Here is an 11,069-nt window from a genome sequence, read left to right on the forward strand (position 1 = left end):
TGGCCGCTCTCCCTCTCCCTGCAGGTCAGTAAGCGGCAGATCATACAGAAGCTTTTCTTTGATGTTGGTTTTGGAGGAAGGACACAACCCTTGACCCTGAGTCGCTGAAGGTGAGACCCCCGACCCCTGACCCCCGGGCGCTTATAATCGAGGTCTTTCCACCAATCGTCTAATAATTCTTCTACTTCTCACATCACAGAATGAAGTGGATCGGATAAAGGTGACTCTACACCAGAAAGGTGCGTACTGGGGGGGGGGGGGGGGAGAGGAGGGGCTGCTGTATGTTATCTGGGGGGGGGTGGAGGAGGGGCTGCTGTATGTTATCTGGGGGGGGGGGGGGGGTGGAGGGGGGGGCTGCTGTAAGTTATCTGGGGGGGGGAGGGGAGGAGGGGCTGCTGTATGTTATCTGGGGGGGGGTGGAGGAGGGGCTGCTGTATGTTATCTGGGGGAGGGGGCTGCTGCTGTATGTTATCTGGGGGGAGGGGGCTGCTGCTGTATGTTATCTGGGGGGGAGGGGGCTGCTGCTGTATGTTATCTGGGGGGAGGGGGCTGCTGCTGTATGTTATCCTGGGGGGAGGGGGCTGCTGCTGTATGTTATCTGGGGGGGAGGGGGCTGCTGCTGTATGTTATCTGGGGGGGAGGGGGGCTGCTGCTGTATGTTATCTGGGGGGGAGGGGGCTGCTGCTGTATGTTATCTGGGGGGGGGAGGGGGCTGCTGGCTGTATGTTATCTGGGGGGGGAGGGGGCTGCTGCTGTATGTTATCTGGGGGGGGAGGGGGCTGCTGCTGTATGTTATCTGGGGGGAGGGGGCTGCTGCTGTATGTTATCTGGGGGGGGAGGGGGGCTGCTGCTGTAGTTTCTGGGGGGGAGGGGCTGCTGCTGTATGTTATCTGGGGGGGAGGGGGGCTGCTGCTGTATGTTATCTGGGGGGGAGGGGGCTGCTGCTGTATGTTATCTGGGGGGGGAGGGGGCTGCTGCTGTATGTTATCTGGGGGGGGAGGGGGCTGCTGCTGTATGTTATCTGGGGGGGGAGGGGGCTGCTGCTGTATGTTATCTGGGGGGGGAGGGGGCTGCTGCTGTATGTTATCTGGGGGGGGAGGGGGCTGCTGCTGTTGTATGTTATCTGGGGGGGGAGGGGGCGGCTGCTGTATGTTATCTGGGGGGAGGGGGCGGCTGCTGTATGTTATCTGGGGGGGAGGGGGCTGCTGCTGTATGTTATCCGGGTGGGGTGGGGGAGGGGCTGCTGTATGTTATCTGGGGGAGGGGGCTGCTGCTGTATGTTATCTGGGGGGGAGGGGGCTGCTGCTGTATGTTATCTGGGGGGGGAGGGGGCTGCTGCTGTATGTTATCTGGGGGGAGGGGGCGGCTGCTGTATGTTATCTGGGGGGAGGGGGCTGCTGCTGTATGTTATCCGGGTGGGGTGGGGGAGGGGCTGCTGTATGTTATCTGGGGGAGGGGGCTGCTGCTGTATGTTATCTGGGGGGGAGGGGGCTGCTGCTGTATGTTATCTGGGGGGGGAGGGGGCTGCTGCTGTATGTTATCTGGGGGGGAGGGGGCGGCTGCTGTATGTTATCTGGGGGGGAGGGGGCTGCTGCTGTATGTTATCCGGGTGGGGTGGGGGAGGGGCTGCTGTATGTTATCCGGGTGGGGTGGGGAGGGGGCTGCTGTATGTTATCCGGGTGGGGTGGGGGAGGGGCTGCTGTATGTTATCTGGGGGGAGGGGGCTGCTGCTGTATGTTATCCGTGTTTCCACCCTTATTAGAGAAGGAGAAGCGGGAATGCCAGGATGTGGTGGATTCCCTGCGGGAGATGCTGGAGATCCGGAACGTCTCCATACAATGTCTGCAGAAGAGGGTGAATGAGCTGGAGATGCTGAGCGACTCGCTGAAGGTATCTGCCCTGGGCCTGCACCTGCTGCCTGACCCTCTGGGGGGCGCTGCCTGACCCTCTGGGGGGCGCTGCCTGACCCTCTGGGGGGGCGCTGCCTGACCCTCTGGGGGGGCGCTGCCTGACCCTCGGGGGGGGGGGCGCTGCCTGACCCTCTGGGGGGGGGGGCGCTGCCTGACCCTCTGGGGGGGGGGCGCTGCCTGACCCTCTGGGGGGGGTGGCGCTGCCAGACCCTCTGGGGGGGGTGGCGCAGCCTGACCCTCTGGGGGGGGGGCGCTGCCTGACCCTCTGGGGGGGGGGGCGCTGCCTGACCCTCTGGGGGGGGGGGCGCTGCCTGACCCTCTGGGGGGGGGGGCGCTGCCTGACCCTCTGGGGGGGGGGCGCTGCCTGACCCTCTGGGGGGGGGGGGCGCTGCCTGACCCTCTGGGGGGGGGGGCGCTGCCTGACCCTCTGGGGGGGGGGGGCGCTGCCTGACCTCTGGGGGGGGGGCGCTGCCTGACCCTCTGGGGGGGGGGGCCGCTGCCTGACCCTCTGGGGGGGGGGGCGCTGCCTGACCCTCTGGGGGGGGGGCGCTGCCTGACCCTCTGGGGGGGGGGGCGCTGCCTGACCCTCTGGGGGGGGGGCGCTGCCTGACCCTCTGGGGGGGGGGGCGCTGCCTGACCCTCTGGGGGGGGGGGCGCTGCCTGACCCTCTGGGGGGGGGGGCGCTGCCTGACCCTCTGGGGGGGGGGGCGGCTGCCTGACCCTCTGGGGGGGGGGGGGCGCTGCCTGACCCTCTGGGGGGGGGGGGGGGCGCTGCCTGACCCTCTGGGGGGGGGGGGCGCTGCCTGACCCCTCCCATTGTGTCTTTAGAGACAGATGAAGTTCTTGGATCTTCAGCAATCGGAGGCTAAAGCTGCGAAGGACGAGGCGCGACGCCTGCGGAACAAGCTGCAGAAGATGGAGAGGTGGTGTGGCCAGTGTGCGGGGGAGGGGCTTTAGCTGCTGATTGGCGGATTGTAACCCCATGTCTCTACATTACAGCATCGAGGTTCTGCTGCAGTCCCAGCGGCCGGAGGTAGAAGCCATGATCAGAGACATGGGCTCAGGAGCCGCCCGCTGTGGAGCAACTGGCCGTATACTGCGTCTCCTTAAAGAAGTAAGAGACTCACCACAGGGGGCAGAGAGTTTCCATGGGGTGTAAAATGTACTAGACCCCTCAGGTCTTGTACTAAACGTAAATAAGAAGCTGGAAACAACAATCCACAGTGACCTGCACCAGCAGCAGAATAGTGAGTGCAGCTCTGGAGTATAATACAGGATGTAACTCAGGATCAGTACAGGATAAGTAATGTGATGTATGTACACAGTGACTGCACCAGCAGCAGAATAGTGAGTGCAGCTCTGGGGTATAATACAGGATGTAACTCAGGATCAGTACAGGATAAGTAATGTCATGTATGTACACAGTGACTGCACCAGCAGCAGAATAGTGAGTGCAGCTCTGGGGTATAATACAGGATGTAACTCAGGATCAGTACAGGATGAGTAATGTCATGTATGTACACAGTGACTGCACCAGCAGCAGAATAGTGAGTGCAGCTCTGGGGTATAATACAGGATGTAACTCAGGATCAGTACAGGATAAGTAATGTCATGTATGTACACAGTGACTGCACCAGCAGCAGAATAGTGAGTGCAGCTCTGGGTATAATAGAGGATGTAACTCAGGATCAGTACAGGATAAGTAATGTCATGTATGTACAGTGACTGCACCAGCATCAGAATAGTGAGTGCAGCTCTGGGGTATAATACAGGATGTAACTCAGGATCAGTACAGGATAAGTAATGCCATGTATGTACACAGTGACTGCACCAGGAGCAGAATAGTGAGTGCAGCTCTGGGGTATAATACAGGATGTAACTCAGGATCAGTACAGGATAAGTAATGTCATGTATGTACACAGTGACTGCACCAGCAGCAGAATAGTGAGTGCAGCTCTGGGGTATAATACAGGATGTAACTCAGGATCAGTACAGGATAAGTAATGTCATGTATGTACAGTGACTGCACCAGCAGCAGAATAGTGAGTGCAGCTCTGGGGTATAATACAGGATGTAACTCAGGATCAGTACATGATAAGTAATGTCATGTATGTACACAGTGACTGCACAGCAGCAGAATAGTGAGCGCAGCTCTGGGGTATAATACAGGATGTAACTCAGGATCAGTACAGGATAAGTAATGTCATGTCTGTACACAGTGACTGCACCAGCAGCAGAATAGTGAGTGCAGCTCTGGAGTATAATACAGGATGTAACTCAGGATCAGTACAGGATAAGTAATGTCATGTATGTACACAGTGACTGCACCAGCAGCAGAATAGTGAGTGCAGCTCTGGGGTATAATACAGGATGTAACTCAGGATCAGTACAGGGTAGGTAATGTCATGTATGTACACAGTAACTGCACCAGCAGCAGAATAGTGAGTGCAGCTCTGGTGTATAATACAGGATGTAACTCAGGATCAGGACATGTGACCGGCCCAGGCAGCTGCAGGACCTGTGATGTGGTCATGTGACCGGCCCAGGCAGCTGCAGGACCTGTGATGTGGACATGTGACCGGCCCAGGCAGCTGCAGGACCTGTGATGTGGACATGTGACCGGCCCAGGCAGCTGCAGGACCTGTGATGTGGACATGTGACCGGCCCAGGCAGCTGCAGGACCTGGGATGTGGACGTGTGACCGGCCCAGGCAGCTGCAGGACCTGTGATGTGGACATGTGACCGGCCCAGGCAGCTGCAGGACCTGTGATGTGGACATGTGACCGGCCCAGGCAGCTGCAGGACCTGGGATGTGGACGTGTGACCGGCCCAGGCAGCTGCAGGACCTGTGATGTGGACATGTGACCGGCCCAGGCAGCTGCAGGACCTGGGATGTGGACGTGTGACCGGCCCAGGCAGCTGCAGGACCTGTGATGTGGACATGTGACCGGCCCAGGCAGCTGCAGGACCTGTGATGTGGACATGTGACCGGCCCAGGCAGCTGCAGGACCTGTGATGTGGACATGTGACCGGCCCCGGCAGCTGCAGGACCTGTGATGTGGACATGTGACCGGCCCAGGCAGCTGCAGGACCTGTGATGTGGACATGTGACCGGCCCAGGCAGCTGCAGGACCTGTGATGTGGACGTGTGACCAGCGGCATCTTCTGTCCTGTGTCTGATTAAAGGGGCGGGAGCATAGTAATTCTCCATTAGCCTATGTCACAGCATTTTCTGCTGGGGGGGGGGGGGGGGGCGCACATTTTAAATAACCATTAATCACACATCGGCTTCTATTTTAAGGAGCCATTTGTATGTGAATTATGCAGATTCCTGGAACGCCCCTTTAATCCTTCCTGTGTTATTAGGGAGTATGAGAACCTGAAGGATGTGCGGAAATCCTCTGCCGAGATGATGGAGAAGCTGAAGAAGGAAATATTCTCTTCAAACAACAAGGTGTGTGCGGAGGATCCTGTGCCCCCGGGAGGATGGGGGTGGTAGTTGTGGTTCCTGTGCCCCCTGGGAGGATGGGGGTGGTAGTCGTGGTTCCTGTGCCCCCTGGGAGGATGGGGGCGGTAGACGTGGTTCCTGTGCCCCCGGAGGATGGGGGTGGTAGTCGTGGTTCCTGTGCCCCCGGGAGGATGGGGGTGGTAGTCGTGGTTCCTGTGCCCCCGGGAGGATGGGGGTGGTAGTCGTGGTTCCTGTGCCCCCCCGGGAGGATGGGGGTGGTAGTACACCGGTGTCATTAGATATTTCTCCTTTAGGCGCTGAAGGCGGAGCAGGAGTTGGTGAAGACGCGGGAAGAGCTGGTCGCCTCCCAGAAGGAGCTGGAGACCGCCGACCGGGAGATCATGGTGAGGGAGAGCGCCCCCTGGTGGCTGCGTGCAGGCGTTCCGTGTCTCCCGTGGTCTCGTCCTGGAGTCATTTTAACTCTTTCATTGTTTTGTCAGAGTCTGAAGAAGAAGGTGGATTTCCTGCAGAAGACGCTGAGCTCCCCGAGCGCCACCAACGAGGCCATCAGCCGCCTGATCCTGGAGAGGTGGGTGCTTGTGTGTCACATGGGGGGCCCCCACACCTCTGCACGGCACCCCGTCTCCCATCATCCTCTTCTTTCTACCCCTCCAGTCCTGCCCCCATCGGGCTGCAGAAGCCGAAGCTGCGTCCTCCGATGCTGGGGGGTGACATTAACCTGGACCTGAGCTTTGAGGTGAAGACCCCGGAGCCCTGTACACAGAAGACCCTCATTGCTCCATCCAAGAAGATGAAGCTGGAGAAGAGCGAGTAGGTATCGGGTCACACAGCGGGGAGCACCTCAGCAGCGCAGGTGACATGTAAGGCTGTAGCGCCCCCTGCAGGCTGAGGTCTTGTGAGGCGCTTGCTTTACTCCTGTCTTATTTCCCATAGACCTCCTGTCTGCAGCTGTGGTAAGAGCGTCCTGCAGGACTCCAGGGGGGGGACGGTAAGTGTCTGCACCTCACTGGGGGGTCTCATGTCGGGGGGGGGGGGGTCTCATGGGCGGTGCACCTGGGGGTCTTATGTTAGGGGGGGGTCTTGTGGGCGGGGCAAACTGGGGTCTTGTGGGCGGGGCAACTGGGGTCTTGTGGGCGGGGCAACTGGGTCTTGTGGGCGGGGCAACTGGGGTCTTGTGGGCGGGGCAACTGGGGTCTTGTGGGCGGGGCAACTGGGGGGGTCTTGTGGGCGGGGCAACTGGGGGGGTCTTGTGGGCGGGGCAACTGGGGGGGTCTTGTGGGCGGGGCAACTGGGGGGGTCTTGTGGGCGGGGCAACTGGGGGGGTCTTGTGGGCGGGGCAACTGGGGGGGTCTTGTGGGCGGGGCAACTGGGGGGGTCTTGTGGGCGGGGCAACTGGGGGGGTCTTGTGGGCGGGGCAACTGGGGGGGTCTTGTGGGCGGGGCAACTGGGGGGTCTTGTGGGCGGGGCAACTGGGGGGTCTTGTGGGCGGGGCAACTGGGGGGGTCTTGTGGGCGGGGCAACTGGGGGGGTCTTGTGGGCGGGGCAACTGGGGGGGTCTTGTGGGCGGGGCAACTGGGGGGGGGTCTTGTGGGCGGGGCAACTGGGGGGGGGGGTCTTGTGGGCGGGGCAACTGGGGGGGGGGGGGTCTTGTGGGCGGGGCAACTGGGGGGGGGGGGGTCTTGTGGGCGGGGCAACTGGGGGGGGGGTCTTGTGGGCGGGGCAACTGGGGGGGGGGTCTTGTGGGCGGGGCAACTGGGGGGGGGGTCTTGTGGGCGGGGCAACTGGGGGGGGGTCTTGTGGGCGGGGCAACTGGGGGGGGGGTCTTGTGGGCGGGGCAACTGGGGGGGGGGGTCTTGTGGGCGGGGCAACTGGGGGGGGGGTCTTGTGGGCGGGGCAACTGGGGGGGGGGTCTTGTGGGCGGGGCAACTGGGGGGGGGGTCTTGTGGGCGGGGCAACTGGGGGGGGGGTCTTGTGGGCGGGGCAACTGGGGGGGGGGGTCTTGTGGGCGGGGCAACTGGGGGGGGGGGGTCTTGTGGGCGGGGCAACTGGGGGGGGGGGTCTTGTGGGCGGGGCAACTGGGGGTCTCATGTCGTGGTACATGCTGCGGTCTTGTGGGCAGTGCACCTTGGGGGTCTTGTGTTGCGGGGGGGGGGGTCTCATGGGCAGTGCACTTGGGGTTCTCATGAGCAGTGCACCTGGGGGTCTTGTGTTGGGGGGTCTCGTGGGCGGTTCACCTCGGGGTCTTATTTTCGTGTCTTCTCAGAATCTTTCAGGGAAAATGATGGCAGGGTCAGATGAGGAGGAGGAGGAAGATCTGATGTTGCCGTCATTCATTAAGAACTCGCTGCTCCACAAGAAACCCGGACGGAGCCTGTTGAGCGCTCGGGTGAACACGGGGGTGGTGAGTATCGCCTGGATGTGGGGCCCTGGTCACTGTGGCCCCCGCTCGCCCAGCGCCTCCCGCACATCACTGAGTCTTGTTATTTCCCTCCAGGTCCGGACGGGATTTGATGGATTGGGAGGACGTACAAAGTTTATTCAGACCGTATCCTTTGTGTTGTGCGCCCCCCTCCCCTCAGGGGCAGCCATCTTGTACATGACTGCTGATCGGGGACACGGTGCGCCCATTTATCTTGGTCCGATCCGGTGATGTGTTCCTTAACCCTTCGCCCTCAGAGCAGCGTCGCTGAGATCCGGCCTCTCCCGTCAAAGATAAAGCGAAAGAAAGTGTCGCGGCCGGCGGCCCCCAGCACCGTCTCCTCCAATCAGCCGCGGCTAGAAGACTTCTTAAAGTGACCGCAGGATCCCCCACCCTGAGTGTTTATAGGGGTCACGGTGAGGTGGGGGCGCAAGTCTCCAGCTCTATGAATTGTATGGACGTGTCGGGATGTTTCCGGATGATGACTCGCGTTGTTTTTGAGGTCGTGTTTTTGTTCGTTCTTTTAGTGGCGTCTTCTGTTATCAAATAAATGTTCCCATAAATGTACAAAACGTCTTCTGCTGCGAGAGGGGGGGGGGTGAAGGCTACGATCCTAAAATATACATCCAGCACTGACACGAGGTGAGGACACAATCTATATGGAGGGGAGATGGAGACACGAGGTGAGGACACAATCTATATGGAGGGGAGATGGAGACACGAGGTGAGGACACAATCTATATGGAGGGGAGATGGAGACACGAGGTGAGGACACAATCTATATGGAGGGTAGATGGAGACACGAGGTGAGGACACAATCTATATGGAGGGTAGATGGAGACAGGAGGTGAGGACACAATCTATATGGAGGGTAGATGGAGACACGAGGTGAGGACACAATCTATATGGAGGGTAGATGGAGACACAAGGTGAGGACACAATCTATATGGAGGGGGGATGGAGACATGAGGTGAGGACACAATGTATATGGAGGGTAGATGGAGACACGGGGTGAGGGCACAATCTATATGGAGGGTAGAGGGAGACACGAGGTGAGGACACAATCTATATGGAGGGTAGATGGAGACACGAGGTGAGGACACAATCTATATGGAGGGTAGATGGAGACACGAGGTGAGGACACAATCTATATGGAGGGGAGATGGAGACACGAGGTGAGGACACAATCTATATGGAGGGTAGAGGGAGACACGAGGTGAGGACACAATCTATATGGAGGGTAGATGGAGACACGAGGTGAGGACACAATCTATATGGAGGGGAGATGGAGACACGAGGTGAGGACACAATCTATATGGAGGGGAGATGGAGACACGAGGTGAGGACACAATCTATATGGAGGGGAGATGGAGACACGAGGTGAGGACACAATCTATATGGAGGGGAGATGGAGACACGAGGTGAGGACACAATCTATATGGAGGGGAGATGGAGACACGAGGTGAGGACACAATCTATATGGAGGGTAGATGGAGACACGAGGTGAGGACACAATCTATATGGAGCGTAGATGGAGACACGAGGTGAGGACACAATCTATATGGAGGGTAGATGGAGACACGAGGTGAGGACACAATCTATATGGAGCGTAGATGGAGACACGAGGTGAGGACACAATCTATATGGAGGGGAGATGGAGACACGAGGTGAGGACACAATCTATATGGAGGGGAGATGGAGACACGAGGTGAGGACACAATCTATATGGAGGGGAGATGGAGACACGAGGTGAGGACACAATCTATATGGAGGGGAGATGGAGACACGAGGTGAGGATACAATCTATATGGAGGGTAGATGGAGACACGAGGTGAGGACACAATCTATATGGAGCGTAGATGGAGACACGAGGTGAGGACACAATCTATATGGAGGGGAGATGGAGACACGAGGTGAGGACACAATCTATATGGAGGGGAGATGGAGACACGAGGTGAGGACACAATCTATATGGAGGGGAGATGGAGACACGAGGTGAGGACACAATCTATATGGAGGGGAGATGGAGACACGAGGTGAGGACACAATCTATATGGAGGGGAGATGGAGACACGAGGTGAGGACACAATCTATATGTGGGGGAGATGGAGACACGAGGTGAGGACACAATCTATATGGAGGGGAGATGGAGACAAGAGGCGAGGACACAATCTATATGGAGGCACGAGGTGAGGACACAATCTATATGGAGGGTATATGGAGACACGAGGTGAGGACACAATCTATATGGAGGGGAGATGGAGACACGAGGTGAGGACACAATCTATATGGAGGGTAGATGGAGACACGAGGTGAGGACACAATCTATATGGAGGGTAGATGGAGACACGAGGTGAGGACACAATCTATATGGAGGGTAGATGGAGACACGAGGTGAGGACACAATCTATATGGAGGGTAGATGGAGACACGAGGTGAGGACACAATCTATATGGAGGGTAGATGGAGGCACGAGGTGAGGACACAATCTATATGGAGGGTAGATGGAGGCACGAGGTGAGGACACAATCTATATGGAGGGTAGATGGAGACACGAGGTGAGGACACAATCTATATGGAGGGTAGATGGAGACACGAGGTGAGGACACAATCTATATGGAGGGTAGATGGAGACACGAGGTGAGGACACAATCTATATGGAGGGTAGATGGAGACACGAGGTGAGGACACAATCTATATGGAGGGGAGATGGAGACACGAGGTGAGGACACAATCTATATGTGGGGGAGATGGAGACACGAGGTGAGGACACAATCTATATGTGGGGGAGATGGAGACACGAGGTGAGGACACAATCTATATGGAGGGGAGATGGAGACAAGAGGTGAGGATACAATCTATATGGAGGGGAGATGGAGACAAGAGGCGAGGACACAATCTATATGGAGACACGAGGTGAGGACACAATCTATATGGAGGGGAGATGGAGACAAGAGGCGAGGACACAATCTATATGGAGGGTAGATGGAGACACGAGGTGAGAACACAATCTATATGGAGGGTAGATGGAGACACGAGGTGAGGACACAATCTATATGGAGGGGAGATGGAGACACGAGGTGAGGACACAATCTATATGGAGGGTATATGGAGACACGAGGTGAGGACACAATCTATATGGAGGGTAGATGGAGACACGAGGTGAGGACACAATCTATATGGAGGGTAGATGGAGACACGAGGTGAGGACACAATCTATATGGAGGGTAGATGGAGACACGAGGTGAGGACACAATCTATATGGAGGGTA

The 11,069-nt window shown here is 58.3% G+C and overlaps 1 protein-coding gene across 1 annotated transcript in view; it reads left to right on the top strand.

Annotated features, from left to right (window-relative positions):
- TRAIP (TRAF interacting protein) overlaps nucleotides 1-8,370 on the top strand; it is a 14,188-nt gene extending 5,818 nt beyond the window's left edge. Inside the window, 15 exon segments of the mRNA XM_072131867.1 lie at nucleotides 25-72; nucleotides 75-110; nucleotides 200-239; nucleotides 1,763-1,890; nucleotides 2,739-2,833; nucleotides 2,910-2,982; nucleotides 2,984-3,024; nucleotides 5,277-5,364; nucleotides 5,673-5,762; nucleotides 5,859-5,947; nucleotides 6,034-6,189; nucleotides 6,313-6,367; nucleotides 7,643-7,780; nucleotides 7,874-7,924; nucleotides 8,056-8,370. Coding sequence (XP_071987968.1) covers nucleotides 25-72; nucleotides 75-110; nucleotides 200-239; nucleotides 1,763-1,890; nucleotides 2,739-2,833; nucleotides 2,910-2,982; nucleotides 2,984-3,024; nucleotides 5,277-5,364; nucleotides 5,673-5,762; nucleotides 5,859-5,947; nucleotides 6,034-6,189; nucleotides 6,313-6,367; nucleotides 7,643-7,780; nucleotides 7,874-7,924; nucleotides 8,056-8,175 — 1,248 coding nt within the window. The 3' untranslated portion in view covers nucleotides 8,176-8,370.
- The last annotated feature ends 2,699 nt before the right edge of the window (nucleotides 8,371-11,069 follow it).

Source organism: Engystomops pustulosus, unplaced genomic scaffold (genome assembly GCF_040894005.1).
Source record: "Engystomops pustulosus unplaced genomic scaffold, aEngPut4.maternal MAT_SCAFFOLD_159, whole genome shotgun sequence".
Classification (NCBI taxonomy): domain Eukaryota; kingdom Metazoa; phylum Chordata; class Amphibia; order Anura; family Leptodactylidae; genus Engystomops; species Engystomops pustulosus.